The 21,866-nt window shown below is 46.8% G+C and overlaps 1 protein-coding gene across 1 annotated transcript; it reads left to right on the top strand.

Annotated features, from left to right (window-relative positions):
- Positions 1–20,814: 20,814 nt before the first annotated feature.
- LOC136996286 (olfactory receptor 14C36-like) lies at positions 20,815–21,630 on the top strand (the record flags this gene model as incomplete). Its single annotated transcript, XM_067317215.1, has 1 exon — positions 20,815–21,630. A coding segment is annotated over one exon (816 nt), but the record flags the coding sequence as incomplete, so codon positions are not given.
- Between the last annotated feature and the right edge of the window lie 236 nt (positions 21,631–21,866).

Raw genomic sequence — 21,866 nt, 5'->3', positions numbered from 1 at the left:
GTTTTTTTGTTTGTTTTCTTGTTTGTTTGTTTTATGATGGCAGAGCTTCCAAAGCAAGTAAGAAAATCACATCTTTTCTGGACAAGGCCCGTTCCATTGTTTTTATCAAGGTAGTTCCTTTTCTGGACCTTCTCTAGAAAACTGGAGGTATGTAACTTGTGAGGGTGTCCTGAACTGTGCCCTGCAGAGAGGTCAGGTTAAATTGGTTTGCTGACAAACAATTTTCTTCTCTAGCCTGCACTTTGTAAGAATGTCATGTGTACACATTTACTATTGTCCCAAAGAGTTTTTTTTTTAATCCTGTTTGTTATTTAAATAATAGTTCACAAGTACTTCTTTTTACGTGTCTGACGTTATTATGCAGATATATGGGTTTTGTAATTATTTTTGAGTAGGTGCTGGAATTAGGGGCCTAATTTGGTCCAGTGTGGAGTCTTGACATTAAACCCCTAGCAGCTGCCTTGCTTCCGTGCTCATGAACTTTCACAGGATATTTGAAAGGCCTGTTTGTCAGAGTTCGGGCTTCCTGCTCAGCAGTGAGTGTTAGGAAGCTGTCTGCACTGTCCCCCATAAACTGGCAGCCCCATACATCTAATTGTCCTTGAAAGTTGACTCGTGCTTTTTCTCTTAACACTTTGCCTTCCTTAAGCACACTTGGATGCCAACAGCCATATTGCAGCCAGTCGAACGCACACCATGGTGTTCCGATTGCCTGATTCGTGTTGTCATCTGTTTCCCCTTGTGTTGTCAGCTCAGCTCCCTTTGAAGCTCACCACCTTCAAGACCTTCCAGGCTCCTGTCCTAGGTGCCTTGGTGTGGGCAATGCCTGCTGTGGTTGGCTCCTTCCTTGGAGATATTCAAGCCATCTGGACACAGTGCTGGGCAACATGTGCTAAGTGACCCTTCCTGAGCAGGAGGGTCGGACTAGATGATCTCCAGAGGTCCCCTCTGACCTCAACCATTCTGTGATTCTGTGAACTCTAGGATAAAAAGCAAAGATAAATTCATATACTTCAGGAATCTCTGTAGATGTCTTGGGTGTTTTTTTTTTTAAAAAAACCTTGTCCTGGGCCATGAATCAACATATTAACAGAGAGACAAAGTAGGCCATGAACTAAATTTAAAAGTACAGGTTTTCTTCTTGTCTTAAAATATGCATCCATTTTCTCATCTCTCTTAGACTGACAGATATAGGCCTAAAGCAGAATGTGTCTCTTGTGAAAATAGGTAAAACTAGATGGTTGGATTCCAGCAATGCTTCCTTGCTTTCTGCATCGTAGAACTGCATGCTCATCTTTTGTGTCCATGCAGAGCCTTGATAAAGTTACTGTGTAGGCACCAAGTGTGCATACGTCAGATTTTCTGCATGTTTGTGACTGACCCTTCTTGTTTCTTGTCATTAGGAAAACTTGGATACATACTCCCGAGGAGAACTGATGAGGAAATCGCTGACACTCAAGATGGCAGTGCAGATTAGTTCTGGCTTTCAATTTTCTTTACTGTGTTCTGGCCAAAAGCCTCCTCTGAAACAGCTGAAATGAGTTGAACTACTGGATATTTTTTTAATCTATTCACATTTCTGTATAGCCTTAGCGCTTACAAACCATAGTCAGGGACTCCAGGGCCCTGCTGGTAAGCTCCGGACAGAGAGTCAGCAAACCAAACCAGTCCTTTTCCCAAATGCTTATAACCGAGCACAAGAGAAAAGGGAAGAGATGGCTGTCAAGAGGTGGGAATACAAGGAAATGCACAGTCCTACTCTGAATGATGAGCACTGCTCTCACTGCAGCAGTAGCCTGAGAGTTTTCATGGGTTTTGAGGAGCCCAGCAAGAATTTTCAGGAGGTAAGGAAGACTGCCAGGTGCATATGAAAACCTTCTCCCAAGCGTGAAGGTGGCAGGTGAGAAGAGAACGTGCTTCTGCACTTTTGTATTGAGGGCTTAGTCAGTGAGAGGTGCTGTCAGGGCCGGCTGTTTTCTGGGCACTCAGTGGGAAATAATGTAGGAAGGAGGGTAATTCATGAAAGGCCTTAGCAACTCTGTTTGCTGTGAGAGAAGACACTTGAAGGGTTTCAGGAGAATGCGCTTTGTGATGAAGGGAATAAGTTCAGAAGATGATCTTTAGAGCAACTTTCTGAAAGGATCTGAGTGGGGCAAGGCTGTACTTCAGGACAGAAGAGGATGTTGCAGTAGTTGAGCTGATCATGCCTTGAGGAAGAGGGGTAATTATGCAATACCTCGTGAAGGCAGTACCTCGCCCATGTTCCGCAGCCTGTGCAAGACTTGAACAAGGGGAATAAAAACCTGTAAAAAGGTTCAAGCCAAAACTTGTATGCATCGTGATTATCATCCTGTATGCATCGTAATTAATTGAAGCTCTCTCAGGAGCTCCCTTCTTGACTTGTCCTGCTGTTTTTGGTAACAGCTGTGAATACGAAGTTCAGGGGAAATCGGGGCAATAGATTCACAAATACAGTTACTTTGCAAGGCTCTGGCCTATCATATGCCAAAATCAAGGTGCATGTAAGTACTATGTGCTTTTTTTTCTTTTTTAATTTCCCAACAAAGATGGAATTTTGCTTTCCCAAGGAAGAACATGTAATGCAGTTTGAAATCAGATGCACGACAAATACATATAACAGGCTGGAAACGTCATAGATCTCACAGTACCTTCTGGGGTAGACTGCACTTGATTTTTGACTTAGTGTGACCTAATCTTGTTTTTGTTATTGCCTTTGAAATGCTTGCAGATGGAAACACGCAGTCTACAGCAGCAATTCCCCATCCTCCGCTGATGATGATGAGCAACATTCTGCCCAGGAATCTACTGCAGAGGAGGAGCAAGTGCCTGACTGTGAAGCATTCTCCTCCCTGCTCTTGTAGAGAGTCTAAATGGTGGCAATACTTAATGCGCTGGCATAATATGTAAGTTGTTGGCACTGGTGGCTCTTAACTGGGCTCTCTACCATTGGACTTTTAGAATTGATTCTTTAAGAGCAATTGGATTTCTTTGGAGAGGTTAGGCATAAACTCTAAATAGTTTAATGTAAAATTCTGCTGCCCCTGTGCTTTACAGTAGGCTATTCAGAAAGAACCCCCCCCCCCAACAGAAAATATATAAATAGAGGCAAGGATGGGGTTTCTTTGCCTTCCTTTAACCTAGGACATGGGTTCTGTTGAATTTATCTTTAGGTAAACTGAGGCATCAATACATTTGTGTGCTTGAAAAACTTCTGCCACCACTGAGCTTTTATAGTAGTAGTAAAAAGCCAGTTCTTAAGAATTTTTAAAATGCAGACTATATGGAGATTCAAGGTAGAGGGAATCCCTTGCCATAGTTAAGGACTTAGTGACTTGTGTGATCAAAGGAAAGTCTACTCCAAAAGTGTCCTGGTTTAAAAAGGTGCTTTGGGGTTTTGTTTTCTTTGAGTGTTTCCTGTACATGTGACCTTGATTAGTGTATAAGCAGGAGAGGGTTATCTGTTAGAAGTCAATTGTAATCTTTTGCTTGAAAGACCAGGTGTTTCCCTTTATGGGCACAATATCTGAAGATTTAAGAGTTAGCTGTATATATTCTCTATCATCAGCAAAACTCAATTCACAGCATGATGAAACAGAACTTTAAATTCTTCTCTTTCAGTAAGGTTAAAAGTACTGCAATTAAGGAAACCAAAACCTTCAACTGTTTTGCTGCTTTCTTCATTGACATTCTCTTCTAAACAACAGTAGGTTAGCTTTGCTAGTTGGTATTTAAGTATTATCTGGAAATGCAGAATACCTTTTCTTCCTCCCACCTTTACCCTTTCTCCTCAGCTATTGCCAACCAATTCTGGGAGACAAAATCCAATAACTTGCAACTTTTTAAGAAGGAATGAAAGGCTTTGCTCTCAAGCCCTGCTTGTCTATCTGGAGATAGATCAGATCCATGGACTAGTAGACTGAGTTTAGTGAACTGGTAAAGATATGAAGTGGAAATGGGAGGAGGCAGATGGACTGTGGGGAAGCAGCAAAAGTTTGTGGAGAAGCTGCAAGGCTTTAGATAGCAGGACAGCATGAGTGGTGATATTTGATGATGTCATTTGAAGGAAGTGCAAGAAAGGCTTCAGGTAGAGCCTCAAAGATGTCAATGTCTGAGGTAGTGCTACTTGGGCTGAAGGGCTTTGAACTCTTTGAGGAGGCCTACGTTAATTGTTATATCCTAAATCCATTTTTTTCTCATCCTCTTTGGAAAGATAAGGTGGAACCTTTGCACCTTGGCTACTGGACATCAGAGAGCGACATGGCTTCCCCCAGCCTGAGGAAATGGAGGACTGTTTCCAGGGCCAGCACTGAGCCCTGACCTGGGGGCTTAGCCCGGAACTACTGGAGCCTTCTGTGAGAAAAGGGACCCGCTTTGATGCCAGAAACTCTTGACATGCTGGAATTTCAGTATTCAGTTTTAGAAGGAATTTACCAACAGTATCCAAGTTAAGCACTTTCAAAGCCTTTGATGGTAAACGCATCCAGTTAGGGTTTGTGTTTCCATGTTCAGGAAGACATCACCAGCTGGAGAGTAACCTGTTTCATCTTTTAAACACCTTCCTTTAAGTCCTGCTCTCAGAAGCCTGGAAAGTGAAGGCTGTACTCCTCCTGAAGTCTGCTGATGGAAATCGAGGTAGTTGTTGTCTTCCTAAAGTCGCTGAAACACAAGATGGGATTGAGCTTTGTAATTTTTCAAGCTTTGCCCTTTATGAAGCAAGAGCTGACACTGTAGTTAAGGCGTTGAAGTGCTCAACTGATTTCTCTGCTGAACAATGTAACAACTCTACTTTGCAGTGGCAGACTGTGGGAAGGTATGCTTTTAGTGAACACATCTTGATTGCCTTTTACATTGCACTCATTGCATACACTGGGCGCAGGATATAAACAGCCATCTCAAAGTCAGCACAGTGATTCCCCTAGGCAAACTTCCAGATCTGTTGAGTAAGCCTGTGTGTATGAGAATGTGGGGAAGGCTGGGTCCAAATGAATCTTGCGTCAGAAAACACTTCAGAAAAAAGTTTTCAGTACTGTTTTCCGGCTAAGCAAATGTTAATAGATTCAGGTAGGGTGCCCTCGTGATAACAGTATCCAGTTGCTTGGGAAAGCACAGCATTCAGGTGCTTCATCTTCACTTAAGTGCCCTTGAAACTGGAAAAGGAAACTCAAAACAATACCTACCATCCATCTGAATTTGCAAGCAACAAAACTTGTGCATGTGCTGGACTGTTGTGTAGTAATGTTGTAAATGGAGCTTCCCAGGAGACTCCAAAAGCCTCCCACCTTACGTGGACATGTGAAACATAAATGAGAGTTGGTGTTGTCCTCTGGCCTGCCTGTGTGCTGGTGAAAAGGAAGTTTGTATGAGAATATTGAGCCATGTAGAATAAGCTGCTATGTAACTAATACCTATGTATCTATGCAAACTAACACATGTAAACACATGTAAACAGGATGTAAAATGTAAACTGATGAAAACTGTATCAACCAGATAGATAGTACATGGAGACAAAGTGTCAGAACACACCTACCAAGACAAACCGATGACTTAATAATAGGGTATAATTTCTGCTCCGCTTAAATTACAGACCTAGCTACACAGACAGAAATAGACCTTAACCTCTGCCTGACTTCAGAGCTACTGAGATGTAAGTCACTCCTAAGGAGCCTCACAGCTCGGTTTGTGTGGGGCGTGCTTGAGAAAAGAAGCCGAGCCCTTCAGCAAGGTGGATGAGCCTGGGTGCACTGCTGCACCCCCAGGACTGCTGAGTTTTCAGCTCAGGATGGACTTGTGCCCAAGTCAGTCTGGAGCGCAAGGCAGGAAAGGTGAGGGCAGGCACTGTCCTGTTCGCCTGGTCATGAATCATAATTTCAAAGGTCATTTTGGAAGAGGTGACCAGCCTTCAAGCTGTCTGAAGAGCTCCCCAGCTCACAGGCTGCTGCCTCATTTCCAGAGGCTCCTTCAGACCAGGTTTCTTGCTCGGGAACATCACAAGCCATTGCATTGCCTGTACGTGGTGCCTAAAGCACATTAGCACATGCTGTTGGTACATGGGGGCACTGACTAGACATTATTGGTAGATGACCACAGGGACAACCATCACATAACCCAAATGGAGATCTTCCTCTTGTGTGACAGATGAGCCCTCAACCATGTAACATGTGTGCCCATACTGTCACAGCTCTCAAATATTTCTAGTAAAGGTCCAGCTGCTGTAATACAGTGAATCTTCTGTAAATTCTCTCCCTGCCACCCTGGAGCATGCTTTCTGAAATACTCATGGATATCTGGTGCCGCTTGCTGGACCAATACGCTCACTGCCAGCCTTTCATTAACATTTTCCACAGACATCCCTCCATAGCATAAGAGCAGACTTTGCCACAAGCAAACTATGCCAAAAATCGAGCGTTCCTCAGACTTTTGCTAACGCTAGTACCTTTTCTGAGATAACCCCCATTTGCCCTGCAGTTCTTAGAGCTAAAACCAGATTTTGGCATGCCATTTCACATGCTGCCCAATCATTTGTATTATTATAATCCCAATTCGGATCTCCTTGTGGGCAAGGTAGTCGGTTATCATCTCAGTCTGCCAATTCCCTATCCTTCTTTCAATATCCATTCTCTATCCCCTGGCTGAAATATCTGTTGAAACAATACTTGAACATCCCCCTAACAAATGGGATGTCCCTCTACTCTTGTACAAAAGAGTGGGGCTGCCTTTTCCGGGTCCTCCCACACCCAGGGCATTTGCTGTGCCCATTGAAGTAGATCTCCAGGAGCCCACGGCCAATAAACGTAGGCATGCAAGAGCAGTGCCAGTGCTCACCAGATGGGAACCTCGCTGTGTCCTATCTGGGTTGCCAAACAAATAAAATAATCTGTTCCATTTTGTTTGCTCTCAGGTACTGGTGATGAGGAGCAGGAGTGGTATTTCTAAGTCTTTAAGTATTATTGCTGGCAATAAGGTCCTTCTTATGCTCTCAGCCAGGTACTGAGAATCTGCATCGAAACCATGTGCTTCCTGCTGCCCTATAAGGTACAGGGGCATAATGACCTCACAGTGACAAAGAGGAGCCATGTGCCTAACGTGGCAGTATGTGGTGCTGAGGTGGAAGTAACCTGACAAGTAAAAACAGCACCCACATGACCAGCACTGGCCTATCAGGCACTGAGCCACAAGTGACCTCACAACCACAAACTGCACCCACAGGACCAGCACTGGCCTATCAGGCACTCAGCCACAAGTGACATCACAACCACAAACTGCAGCCACGTGACCAGCACTGACCTATCAGGCACTGAGCCTGACGAGTGAGTGAAGAGTTAACAGGACTGAAGTTTGGCAATTGATATGCACAAGAACTGATGTGCGCAAAGCTGTTGAACAGAGGAGTTAACAGGACTAAAGAAGTCTACCAACCGATATGCGCAAGGATTGATATGTGCAAGGGTGCAGGATGGAAGAATTAACAAGACTGAAGAAGTCTGCCACCTGGAATCTGCACGGACCCCCAGGGATTGAAGAAACAATACGGAGGTATTGTGGTCTCACCTTGCTAGCAGGGTCCTCCCAAGCAGACAAACAAACAGTCCTGTGACTGTGAAACTCACAAAAATCAGCAAAAGCAGTGTCTGCCCAGAGCCCCAGCTGTATAAAAAGAGACTTGGAAGCTAAGAGAGTTTGAGCAGGGACGGGAACGTGACCTGATCATCTTCTCTGGCTGGACTGTGAGTATTCCCCCCCCCCCCTTTCCTGGGACACTGGGTTAAGGTAACTCCTCGAGGTTGAGAGTCCTCTCACTAAGAGAGTGAACAAGAAAGCTTTCAAGTAGGGATAAGCAGTCCTTCCAATTAATAGCGCAGTAATCAACAGTTTTGGGTTATCCTTTCTAAATGAGTAATCGCATTATTTTAATGGATGTTACTAATCCAAGAATTTGTGTGAGGAAATAAACATAATTTTTTATTACGTTACTGTCTCAGTTGTTACTATTGAACCTTCATAGTGTGACAGTCTTATCAATTATTACAATCTAATTATACCTTAAGTCAAGATTTATTGCCTACCCACATCGGAATGAATCTTACATTGGTGAAGAAACTACTACAACATGATGACCTGTGTCAACTGTTAAAACGCATCCAAAACAATGGACAAAAACCTCTAATCACTGTTCATCATGATACAGAAGAGATACACCACATCTTGGAAAGAGTGAAGAAGGATGGAGAATATCATTGGTGAGAGACTCTTCTGGGATGGTCACCAACCACAACAGGGTTCTATAATGACATGTTGCACCCAGTAGTGGTTGTGTTAAGTTTAACCGTGCTATGCCTATTGCTTACAATCATATTGCACATAAGATTATGGAGAGTGATAGTACGCCTCGAAAGGCTTGGAGAACTCTGCTTAACATATTAGCAGGGCTGCTTAATAAAAACAAAGGGAAGACTGTTAGAGAATATTGGACTGAAGCTGTCTAGAGTTGATTGCTTAGCATAACTTGCTTAGCATTAGTAGCTAAATTTGCTGAAGCCTTAGGCTGCAAGCTGTGAACTCTCTCCTGGATATTACCTAGTTATGTGAAAGAGGGCCCCAGCGCTGGTTCAAGCTGGAAAGATAAAGAAGTTAGAACCAAGAGCAGAAGCTGCAACCTTGAAAATAGGATAAGAAGCAGCCTGCTAGAGACCATGAAGGAGCGCAATGAAGAAGGGGAAGACCCCAGATCTAAATATTACTATTGGTCCAAACTATTGCATAAGGGGTGGGGAACTTAGATTGTAAGGGTATAATAGCCCAGGAATTTCTTTGTTTAGGGTCCCTCTCTGGAGGCACCCAGCTCGAGCTGTAATTATTGCACGCGTGTAACTAAAATTTATTTTGTTCTGATCTGACTTCAAACTTCTGTGGGAACCTAGGGTCGGACTCTGTTATGGTGGCCGGTGAGCTTAATTTTCATTAACAGGTATACTGATCCAAAGTTAATGTAAGTCTGTACTACTTTTAGAATGACAGTGTATGAAGCAAAAAAACATGCATTTTTGTTTGATGGTAACTTCTTTATACAACTAAAATTGGAAAGCATAAAACCAAGGACTCAGAAGCACCATCTTCTGCAGTTGAAATATAGGCTATCTGAGAAAGAAAACCCATGGAAGCTAATATCAAAGGTAATTCACAGGTGCTGGGAAATACAAAGAAAAGTGAAATAAATTTAAATGTTTACAGAATGCTTTGTCTTTTATATATATATATATATATATATATTCTCCATGATTTCCCTCCCTTATTTGATTTGGGCTTTCCTGTCCCATGTTTAACCAAAGACATAAGATAGCCCAGCTCTCTTGTGAAATACATATAAATATGCAGCTTAGAATATTTGGATTATAAGAGGTCATCTTTCAGAAAGGGTTCACTGGAGGAGTTTCTTCAAGATAACACTTCTGAGACCTTTAAATCTCAAGTTTTCTTAGAGTAAAGGCATAGTAGTTGCCTCTCTCCTGTTAATAAAGTCTTATGGGGGGGGGTACTACCAATAAATGTAATTGGTGCAGACACTCTTTTCTTCTCATATGGCAGTATCCTAGAAACTCTTTGCTCTTAATTAACCATCCAAGTAACCCCCCCCAATCCACTGAAATAAGGGGGAAGGAGGGAGGGCGGGGTGCTGAGCTCTCCCTGCCAAAGGGCTCACTGCCTTGCAGATCTCTGCTGCAACCTGCACACTGCACACTGCCCCAGGCCCTGAAACAAGACATCCAGGGGCTGATAGCCAAGAAGAGGCCTCAGAGAGCAGTTTTGACATGGTGGGACTTTTTTCTCTGGCATAGTGAACAAGGAAATGGTCTTGCCATGACAGAGTACTCAGAGGTACTCTTTCGAGCAGCAGTGCCACAGTCATTACCTTTCAAAATGGGCAAATAAGGAAAACTTCCAAAGACAAAGTATTTCTTCAGAAAAGAATTGGCCTCTTACAACCACTTCTAGATGCACATGTGACAGTGAGTACTGTCTCAAGTGTCCAGAGCTTATTTTTTGTGCTGAAAATGAAGCAAATCACAACATTGCTTTTGGACCCTGAGAATCATTGCCTGATGCTCAAGCACTTTCCTGCGAGTCGGCAGGAAATACTTGAAAGGTCATAGTTGGGAATCAGCTTGCAGAGTTCAAGTTGTTTTATGCAAATAACTCTGCAACCCCCCTAAGTGTTATGTTCCTCACCTTTCCACATGCTCCTCTCTTCTCTAAGGGAGTCATTTCTAACCTGACAGTCCAGGTGTCTATCTCAGCTGAGCACATTTTGCAAGGTGTCACTAGGTTGCTGGAGGCCTGCAGGTTCTGCAATTCTTGCCAGGATCTCCTGCCAGGATGCTAATTAAACCCCTGCTTTCAGCTGATCACATACAACTAACCTTACCATCATCATCCAAGCCATGTGCCTGCTGCTGGTCTATCAACTGCTAAGGCAGGAGTGACTTCACATGCCCATGCCCCAGCCATAAGCCTGCTGCTAGCCTATCAGAGGCTGAGTTAGAAGTGACCTCCCAAACAAGAACACAAACCTTGTCCATCAGAGAAGCTGAAAGGCCATCAGCAGCCACGTGGGCTTGGTAGATGATTGTAAGGTCACCTCTATCTGAGCAGCTGATGTGCCAGCACTTGACTAATGCTTGGGGCAATTGTTTGTGAGGTCACTTCTGCCTGAGGACCTGATAGGCCGCCAAGCGGCACAGGGCTAGGATGTTGATTGTGAGGTCATTCAGAACTGAGTAGCTGATGGGTCAGAAACAGTTATGTGGCTTGGATAGTGACTGTGAGATCACCTCTGTCTCAGCCTCTGATAGGTCAGCAGCAGGCACATGGCTCAGGTGATGATTGTGAGGTCATTGCTGCATGAATACCTGACTGGATGGAAGCCAAAAACATGCTGAGGTCATTTCCCTAAGGGAAGATGAAAGACCAGCAGCAGGCCCATTGGCTTGGTAGGTGACTATGAGGTCAGTTGTATCTGATCAGCTGGTAGGCCACCAGGAAGCTGATGGCTGGGGACATTGTTATGAGTTTAGTTGTTTCTCAGAAGGTCACAGGAGAGTAGGAGGCTCATGATCATAAAGATGAAAGTGAGGTCACTTCTGCCTCCACAGGTGATGGACCAGGAGCAGGCACACGGGTGGGAAAGTGGCTGTGAGGTGACTTGTATGGGTGAAGCTGATAGGCCAGCACTTGACTCCTGTCTGGGGTAAGAGGTTGCGAGGTCCTGCCTGCCTGAGTACCTGCTAGGCCGCCAACAGGCACAGGGCTAGGATGTGGGTTTAGTGGTCACTCCTGTCTCTGGTGGGTGTGACTTGGTCTGTGCAGAGAGTGAGGAGTGGCATGGACAGCCCTGGGCTGCGAGTGGTTTTGGGCCACTGGGCTCTGTGCGAGACACAGAAATATATTTTTTAATGGTGCAGGCCTGATAATACCAGAGATATTTAGAAAATGTCAATAAAAAATGAAACAAGAAAGAAAGAAAGAAAATGATCGAAAACGAAGAAACGTTTTGTTACACTTTCCAGCTTTTAATTTTTTTGTGTTCTTGTTGTCTGTCTTTGCTTTGTTGTCTTTTTTTTTAATATACTTTTTTTTTTTTTTTTTTTGAAAAGGAAAGTGATTTCCAGAATTGGGGTGGGATGCAGTCACAGGGTCACTGACGGCTGGTGCCATTGTAGGTGTCCTGGTCCACTCTACCCACCCTCCATCTGCAGCTTCAAGGGGCTCCGGTCTTCCGCAGGTCCCCTGTGAGAGCTGCCAGGCCCAGGCAAGTACCTCTGATACACCAGGGCCTCTCCACGTGCCACTGGGTGCTTGTGGTTAGAACAGAGCTCTGCCTGAAAAGGTGGAGAAGAGTTTTCAACATTTAAAAAATATGAGCACACTTTCATCAGCTAAAATGAATGACTAATTTTAATGTCCATTTTCCCCATGATAAAATAGTGGAAATGTTCAGGCAGGGTATGAATCTCAGGAGAAGAAAGATTGATCTGCCCCTCAATTTGTTACCACTGCTCTGTCTATTATGCTGTGGATGTAATCTCAGTAATTTCTCACATATTTTCACGTGTCCTGATTAAATTGATCATTTCTAAAGGCATCTTTGCATCAGACTATCTGGACATATCTTACTCTTTATCCATCAGATACCTCTCAACTCTCCAGCTGCTGCTCTGAGCTTCAGGGCATCTGAAGCCTGCCTCATCGTTCAGGAGTCTTACTGTCTCTTTAGCCAGCTCCTTAGTTCTGTTTCTGTCTTTCCTTTCCTGTCTATCTGTCAAAATCATTTCAAGGAGGGTTATTCCTTGTGGAAAGTGGACCACACTGGAGGCAGCTTGCACTTAACATACAGTTGAGGAGTGTCTTTTACCTTTTATTAAACTGTATCCTATTTTATTTTTGCTTGTTTGCAGTTGAGAAAAATCCTCCTGTGTCTGCAGCTAGTTGTCTAAGGAAAGCAGGTGGGAATTGGTGCGTAGGAGCTGTAACATTCAGCTACAGACTCGAGGGGAAAAAAGTTAGATTTTAACAAGAGTCATATAAGTCCCCAGTGGCTGATGAGAGAAATGGCAGGGTTGGGGAGGTGAGGAGGAAAGTTGTCCATAAAGGTCTCATATGGAAAATACTGCTTTTCCTACATGTCTGGACTTCATTAGGAGACCCTCTGGGTCAGTATGAATTGGAGAATGTGGCTATCACTTATTCTGTAAGCTGAAAAATGAAGGAAGCTTAAAAAGGAGAAATCCTTTCTTTTTCAGGTGCTCATGGAAATCTTGCTCTTGTAAATACACTCCTGAATCCTCTCCAATTAGGCACACAAGAATTGAAGAACTGAAGAAAATTAGGGGGAGTGACATGCCTTGTTAGGGCTTTTTGCATTTTAATGGCCTCTTGAGTGTATTTGGTGCTGAGCCTGTGAACCTGAGGGGGGACATTGAACTGCCTCTCAAGACTGAGGGGACATTGAACAAGCCTCTCAAGAAATTAAAATCAGAAGTAAATTCCAAAGTTTCTTGGAGCGTTAATGGGTCCCACTGAGGGTTGTTACCAAGGAAGGCTCCCCAGGGGCTGATGAGAGCAGAAAGCTGGAGGCCCTGATTGCAGGTAGGCAAAGGCAATGTGCAGGTGGCTCTGATGCCAAGTAAACCTGGATGAGTTTTGTCAAGCAGAATGGCCAGGCACTGACACCCAGCCCCTGGGCAGGGTGATCTTTTCCCTTGCGCTTTGCTCAGGGCTCTTCCTGGGGGCAGTGTGAGGGTGGGGGTGTGCAATGCCGAGTGCAGGACAGTGATACAGCACCTCCTGAGTCCCCAGGGATGAGAAGGCAGCGAGGTCACAGTGCTTTAAGGAAACATCTTCTTGAGGGCCTCAGTGGCAGGGACCATGCCATAGCCAAGAGCACAAAGAGCTCAGTTTTGTATGCAGCCTTCAGCCTTGGCAGTGCCCATGGCTGTCTGCACTACAGGCTGTCCTACGCTGTCCCACGTCTGTGTCTGTTTCCCTGCAGACTGTACACACCCAACCTGTTTTGCCACCTTGTTCTCACCCATGGATGTCCCTACCTCTACTCATGTTTCTCTGTCCTCACTTGGTTTTCCTTGAAGCACAAAGCCAGGGGCTGATCACAGACTCCCTCTAGGTGACCTGTAGCACCACAGCACTGCCCTTCAAGTGACATTCCCTTTTCCTGATGTTACATCTGAACCCCACAAGCTGCTGTTTGTGGCTTTTTTTCCCTTCTCAAGCTTTTTCTCACTACCAAGAAAAGCTCCATCATCTCTGAAATCACCCTTCAAGCAGTCACAAGCTACTACTCTCCTGCCCTTCACCTCCACTTCATCAGGCTAAAGAAGCCCAGGTAGCCCAACCTCTCCTCATGGATGCGGTTATTCCTCCCTACTCACAGGACTTGACACTTCTTTTGTAACTCTCCATGAGGTGTCTGTTGGCCAAATCACCCAAGTTTCTCAAGGTCCTTCTAGACTGAAGTTCCTCTGTGTCAAAAAAAAAAACAAAAAAAAAACAAACCCACAAAATGGGAAAGGGTAAGCAGGTGTGGGCTGACTATATGGGAGGGGATAAGGATGTTAAAAGGCACAAACTTAGAAGGGGGAAAGGCGGGAAAAAAAAGGGGGAAATTAAAAGTGAAGCAAAGGATTGATCAAGACCTTTGGGGGAGTCCTGCCAAGAAGCCCTGCATCTGAACAATTCTGAATGGAGAAGGAGAAGAAAGCTGACCTACTTCCACTGTTAAGGGGAACCCGTGTGCTTTCCCTGGCATCGACAAGCTAAGACCCAGAGGGGGAAGAATCACAGACTCCATCAGGGTGGAAGGGACCTCAGGAGCTCTCTAGCCCAATCTCCTTGCTTGCAGCAGGGTCAGCTCTGGGGTCAGCCATGTTGCTCAGGGCTTGATCCAGTCTGGTCTTGGAAACCTCCGAGGGAGGAGATGGCACAGCCTCTCTGGGCAACCAGTTCCAACACCTGACCATCCTCTTAGCAGAAAAGCTTCTTATCCCCTGCATGAACCTCTCTTCTTTCAACTTATGCCCATTGTCACTTGTCCATCTGCCATGCAACGCAGTGAAGATCCTGGCTCCATCTTCCTGGTGACCTCCTTGTAGCCTTTGGAAGGCTGTTATGAGGTCCCTCCAAAGCCATCTGTTCTGCAGGTTGAACAAGCCCTGTATCTTCACAGACAAAGTGCTCCAGCTCCCCAAGTATCGTGAGGGCCCTCTGCCAAACTTGCTCCCAGTTACCAACCTCTTTCTTTTTCTGGGGACCCAAAGTGGATGCAGTACTCTATATGTGTTTGAATGAATACTGACTAGAGGGGGATCATCATTTCCCTCCACCTGCTGGCTGTGCTCCTGGTCCTACAGCCCACAGTGCTTTTTCACCTTCTTTGCTGCCAGGGAACGCTGCTGGCTCATATTTTGGCTCCTGTCCACCAGGACCCTCAAGGCCTTTCCGCAGAGCCACTCCTCAGGCCCCAGCCTGTAACACTGTGGGGTATTGGTCTATGCCAGGTGCAAAACCTGGTATTTGTCCTTGCTGAATTTTGTGAGGTTTCTGAAGCTCATTCCTCCTGCCTGCCTATGTCCCTCTGAATGGCAGCCCTCAAGCATATGACTGGTCTCCCCCTTCCATTTTGGGACAATCTACAAGCATGATGAGTGTTGCTTCCTCCGTGTCACTAATAAAGATGATAAGCAGGACAGGTTTCAGGAGAGATCAGTGGTACTCCACTTATCTCTGGCTACCAGGGAGAGTGCTACCCATTCACCAGTGCCCTCTGAGCCTGACTATCCAAGCAGCTTTTTACCTATCCGGTTGTCTATCTGTCTAGGCAGTAATGTTCTAACTTGCATACAAGAATATTGTTGAAGATAGTGTCAAACACCTTGCTAAAGTCCAGAAAAAAGTCATTTACTCTTCTCCAGCCACAAATACAGTTATGTAATCATAGAAGTCAATCATGTTGGTGAGGTACAATTTACCCCGGGTAAATCCATGCTGACTGCTCTCTATCACCTTCTTCTCCTTCCTGTGCCCAGAAATGTGATCTGAGAGGATTCACTCCATGAGATGCTCCTCACCAAAGTGAGGCTAAACTGCCTGCAGCTCCCCAGGTAGTCCTGTTGGCCTGTTTTGAAGATGGAGGTAACATTTGCCTTTTTCCAGTCATTGGGACCTTGCCCAGTCTCCACAATCTTTCAAATATGATAGCGAGTGGCCTTGCTATGACAGCAGCCAGCTCTCACAGCATCCTTGTATATAGCCCATCCAACCTCATTGACTTGCATAGTTTGAGTTCTCACAAGTAATCCCTCACTAACCTCATCCCCTGTTGGTTGTTCTTCTCCTCAGGAGTCCTGAAGTAAGGCACAACAGCCTGAGAGACCTTTTTTTGTGAAAATGGAAGCTAATAAAGCATTGGTTTCTTCAGATCTATCTGCATCTGCTGTTACTAGATTCCCTGCCCCATTCAGCAGTGAGCCTGCCTTTTCCTTTTTATGCTTACTGAAGCAGTAGCAGCTCATCCTCATGCTCTTGACATCCTCTGCAAGTGTCAATCCTAGGGGAACTTTGTCTTCCCAAACACCATGCCTACCTTGCCAGACAATATTTCTAAATTCCTCCTTTGCAGCCTCTCTCTCCTCCCCCTTCCCATTCGCTACCTTATTGTCCTGGAGCTCAGGTGCAAGTTCCCTGTTTAGCCAAGCTGGTCCCCGGACATGGCTCCTGGTTTTACTGTGCATCAGGATGGACCATTCTGGTGCTTGGTGGGTGCTGTCCTTAAAGCCCTGCCAGTTTTCCAGAGCTGCCTCTCATGGGCTCCCCCACCAGTCCCGAGGACAGGCCCACGTCTGCTCCTCTGAAGCCCAGCGTCTGTACTCTGCTGCTGTCCTTCTTTGCTCCCTTCAGGATCTGGGACTCCACTTTTTCATGGTCACTGTAGGTGAGGCTGACACTGACTATCCCATGCCTGAGCAGTTCCTCCTTGTTTGCAATTTCCACATCCAGGAAAGCATCACCTTTATTGGCCCATCTGGCAGCTGTGTTAAGAAGTTTTCCCTGACATCTTCCAAAAACCTCCTGGACTCCTTGCACTCTGCTGTTTGTCCTTCCAGTGAATGTCAGGGAGATTACGGTCTCCCCATAAGAACCAGAGCCCGTGAGCCACAGATTTCCTCAGGTTGCTTAAAGGAGATTGCGTCCACCTCCTCACCCAGATCACATGGTCTGTAGCTCCCATCACAATGTCATCCTTCTTCTCATGCTTACCCACAAGCTCTCATGCAGCTCCTTGTCCATCCCAGGGAAGTGCTCCATGCATCTGAGCTGCCCCTTCACAGAAAGGCCATTCCCCCTCCTCATCTTCCCCAACAGTTTCTCCTGAAGAGCTTGTACTGTGCTATTATAGGCCTCCAGTCATGTGAGTGATCCCACCACATCTCAGTTATTCTGGCAATGCTGTAGTCCTGTGACAACTTGTGCATCTCCATCTGCTCTTGTCTGTGCCCCAGGCTGCATTCACTTGCATATATTTGGGTTGCAGAGCCTCAGCTGTGGCACAGAGCATAGATTGCTCATGGTGAACCATGTTACCAAGAGTCAAGGACACTGTATGTGCAATGGCCCACTTCAGTGCAGGGACATGCTGGCATAGACAGCGGGTGTCAATGTAATGGTGAAAGGAGGTTCCCACTAAGGGAGCAAACCCTGCAGCACCTGAGGCTGGAGGAAAAGAGAGCTGGGCTGTGCAGAAATGGCAGGAAAGGACTTTGCTGCCTGAGCTGGCTTTGTAGCACCACAGGGCCTGTGAAAGAGGTCAACCGATCTCCAGGAAGGACAAGGTGCCACTGAAGAAGTCCCTGGGCCTGCACAGCCTGTGATCCAGCCATCCTGTGGACATCATTAGCACAGTCCCTGTTCATATCATCTGGGATGAGAAGAGGTTCAGGGGTGGGAGAGCTTGAAGGGTTTGAGAGTGCAGAAACTACAGCGGAGGCCTTGGTGTGATGTGCCTCCCAGTTATGCAGCTGCTTGAATGTAGATGGGATGGACTTTGCCTAGAGGCAGTGGTGGAATTCAGTTATTTGGGCACAGGCTGGAAACCTGAGATGCCCTTGGGAACTTGCCCAGCAACCACCCCAAAAGGATATGGCTTTCCTGTAGGTCCCATGCTGTATCTGCTAGAGACCTGTGGTTGTGCTGGACACCCCAGGCATCTGACATGGCCCTGACAACCTATCTTTATGTCACTGAATCAAGTGTCTGCACTGAATTACATAAGCTGTTTGCACTGTAGGGGTTTGCCTGTGTCTTGGCTTTGTACTGAGTGGAGCTGTAGTAGTAGCAGTAGATCTCTAGAATCATTTCAGATGGCCAAGGAAATTCCCCACCTGGCCTCCACCTCATGCTCTAGAAGGATGCAGGTCTCACACTTGCTCCATCACAGCAAGCAGACACTGGCACATGTCTGGGAACACCCTGTCTCTTCAAAGGTCACCAGGTGTTTGTGTGTGGGCAACTGACTCCCAGTCTCCATCTCCACTGATTATAATGGGAGCTTAGACAAGGAGCTTGCATGCAGACATCTCTGTTGAGCACACTTCAGCTTTGGCAAGGGGAATCCCACCTCCTCTTTGTTTGTGGAGTTCACGGGAGGGATCTGAATCCCACTCTACCCCAGGAGCTTCTAAACTGGCATGACATGCCCAGATTGACTCATCTGAAGCAATACCTGAACCCTGGGAAAATGAGCTCCCTTCATGTCCCTGTCTAGGTGTCCTGTGTAGCTAAGAGGTGGGAATAGGGGTTTCCAGGGTGGGACATTTCCACGTCTTGTAGATAACCATCCCCTGATGTAACAAACTGCAATATTGGAATCAGTCTCTCTCCACTGTTTACAGAGAGACCATAGGTCTACCTCAGTGAACATTTCCCAGGAGAAGGGAGCACAAGGGAGAGAGAAGTTTACGCCTTCAGCACAGCCTCTGCCAGGCTCCTGGGATGGAGGGAGCTCCTGGCAACCTGGCAGCACTGTGCAGAGACAGCTCTGTGCAGGAGCAGCTCCTCTGCAAGGAGCAGCAGGGTTCCAGGCACTGCCTGCTGCTGCTGACATGAGATGAGGCAAGGCAGACAGAGAGATGTGAAAGGCAGTGTATAGCGGGGGGATAGAGGAGAGCTCGTTGTGAGAGAAATCTTCACAGCCCTTGACATGGTAAGTCTCTGGCTGCAGGGCAATGCTACTGAGGTTCCTGGAGGGCTCTTCTAAACCCATTCCATCCCATGACTGAAAGATTTTTTAAGCATTGCTCTCCTGACTTCTCTGGTGTGGGAGAGGAGCAGATGCTTCAGAGCAGGGATTCCCTGCCACACCGTCAGAGGGACAGGGCATGCTGCTACCTTCCCCCAAGGATGGTGCAGGGCTGTGAAGCTGGGAGGAGCACCAAGATCTGCCCAGGGCTGTGATTCAGAGCAGTGTCCCTGCACCACTGCCTGCTCTTGCTGAAATTAGATGACAGAAGACAGAGAGAAGTGAAAGGCAGTCTGGAGTGGGAGGACAGAGGAGAGCTCATGATGGGAGAAATCTTCACAGCCCTTTGCACAGTAAGTCTCTGGCTGTGGAGCAATGCTACTGAGGTTCCTGGAGAAGTCTTCTAAACTCATCCCATTCCATGACTGGTTTTTTAAGGATCATTTGCCCAGCTTCTCCAGTGCAGAGGAGGAGGAGATGCTTCAGAGCAGGAATTCACTGCCACATCGTCAGAGGGACAGGGTGTCCTGCTGCCTTCTCCCAGGGACACTGCAGGGGGATGAATCTAGTGTATGCACACAGGTCTGCCCAGAGCTGTGATTCAGAGCAGTGTCCCTGCCCCCCAGGGCGCTGTGTGCCTGGGGCACTGACTCTGCCGCCTGTGAGGGTCAGCACTCAAACTGCCCGGGGAGCTCCCCATGGCACTGCAGGGAGAAGTTCTGGGTGGGAGGATCGACCCCCCCAGTCAGGGCAGGTTCATTCTCCCGTTGAGAGGGTGCTGTGTGAGTCAGGGCTGCTCACAGCTCCATCTCACCCTGGGAGCATTTCTGGAGGGGGTTTTCCAAAAGGAAGATCAAGGCAGGGATGCCTGAAAGGGAAGGAGCTTTCATAAGTCTCTTCTTTCAGTTTTATTCTCTTTGGGTGGCATGAAATGTTATTGGATCTGTCAGGTTTAAACAGGGGATTGAGACTCCAAAATAGTGACAGTGAGAGAGGAATAGTTCTGGGAGGAACTCAGCAAATCCCTTCATCCACTGCTCAGCCTACAGACAGAACCAGCATCACCTTTCCAGCCTCATCAAGGTTTGTTTCACCTGTTCCTTAGCTCCTGCAAACTTAGAGGTGCCCCTGTGCAGTGCCCTGCACCCGGGAGGTTTCTGCAAGGCAGAGCTGAGTGCTCAGTGGGTGGGATGGGGTCTGCGGCCACTGACCAGGGAGAGATGGGGGTACAGAGAAGCAGCTCCCCGCAGGGACAGCTCCAGGCAGCAGTGTCCTGGTCAAAGAGTGAGTGGAAACTACAAACTTCATTGCCTCCTCTCCTCTCCCACCCAGCACAGCCCTCAGTCCTCAAGGCTGTGGGGTCTAGGGCATGAGTCATTTCTTTGGCAGCCAGATATTCAGAGGAGGAGAAACTCCTGAGTGCCCTCATGGCTCTCTGTGTCCCTGCCTCCCCCAGCAGAAATATCATGGCATTGCTCCATATGTCCCCACCTGTCTGTGCTGCTCTTGTCCTTCCCCTTGGACTCTCTGGGCAAGGGGGTTTCAGATGCAGTTCAGACAATGAACTTGTGGGTCCTGCCATGCAGACATGTTCTTGAGAATGAGGTGTCCAAGTCCCTCTCTGACCTGTGAGGTTCTGGGCAATGCAGTGGGAGGGTGAGGGGGGCTGGCTGGGAATGAGCCAAATCTCTCTTCAGGATACCTCATCCATAGGACATTTGACCATTTGACTCTGGGGAGTCTGGCTGGGCTGCAAGCCAACATGGGGAGAGGTAATGTCTGCTTTTGGGGGAGGGAGAGTTTGGGAGAGTTGTAATAAATAGAAAGTTTTGCTCAGAGAAGTCTGTCCTAACTTGTCAATGTCTTTCCCTCCTTGGACAGTCCCCCATGCCCAAAGGAAGCAAATGTCCAATGGCAGCTCCTTCAACGAGTTCCTCCTCCTGTCATTTGCAGACATGCAGGAGCTGCAGCTCTTACACTTCTCGCTCTTCCTGGGCCTCTACCTGGCTGCCCTCCTGGGCAATGGCCTCATCATCACTGCCATAGCCTGTGACCACCGCCTCCACACTCCCATGTACTTCTTCCTCCTCAACCTCTCCATCCTCGACCTTGGCTCCATCTCCACCACTGTCCCCAAATCCATGGCCAATTCCCTGAGGGACACCAGGGCCATTTCCTACTCGGGATGTGCTGCCCAGGTCTTTTTCCTTGTCTTTTTCATTTCGGCTGAGTACTTTCTTCTCACTGTCATGGCCTACGACCGCTTTGTTGCCATCTGCAGACCCTTGCACTACAGCACTCTCATGGGCAGCAGAGCTTGTGTCAAAATGGCAGCAGCTGCCTGGGGCACTGGTTTTCTCAATGCTGTGCTGCATACTGCTGGCACATTTTCAATACCGCTCTGCCAAGGCAATGCCGTGGAGCAGTTCTTCTGTGAAATCGCCCAGATCCTCAAGCTTTCTTGCTCAGACTCCTACCTCAGAGAAGCTGGAGTTATTGTGGTTAGTACCTGTTTAGTCCTTGGGTGTTTTGTTTTCATTGTGCTGTCCTATGTGCAGATCTTCACCGCTGTGCTGAGGATCCCCTCTGAGCAGGGACGGCACAAAGCCTTTTCCACGTGCCTCCCTCACATGGTTGTGGTCTCCCTGTTTGTCAGCACTCTCATATTTGCCCACCTGAAGCCCCCCTCCATCTCCTCCCCAGCTCTGGATCTGGTGATGGCAGTTCTGTACTCAGTGGTGCCTCCAGCAGTGAACCCTCTCATCTACAGCATGAGGAACAAGGAGCTCAAGGATGCTCTGAGGAAACTGATCCAATGGATACAATGTCGGCACCAATAACTGTCCCATGTGCATCTATTCCCCATTCCCAGGGTATTTGGCATCAAAGCTATGTGTTGTTCATTTATTTCTTTCTTAGTTTTCTCTGATACATTCTTGTAAAAAGAAAAAAAAAATAGTTGCTACTTGTCCTCAGGAATCTCTCATTTGAATCGGACCCAGAGACAGTGTTGAAGCAGGAAGCCAGGCTTCCCCCTTCATCA

The sequence above is a fragment of the Apteryx mantelli genome, unplaced genomic scaffold (assembly GCF_036417845.1).
Source record: "Apteryx mantelli isolate bAptMan1 unplaced genomic scaffold, bAptMan1.hap1 HAP1_SCAFFOLD_33, whole genome shotgun sequence".
Taxonomy (NCBI): Eukaryota; Metazoa; Chordata; class Aves; order Apterygiformes; family Apterygidae; genus Apteryx; species Apteryx mantelli.
Note: the sequence above shows the minus strand (reverse complement) of the source record. Positions and strands in the feature narration are given on the sequence as shown.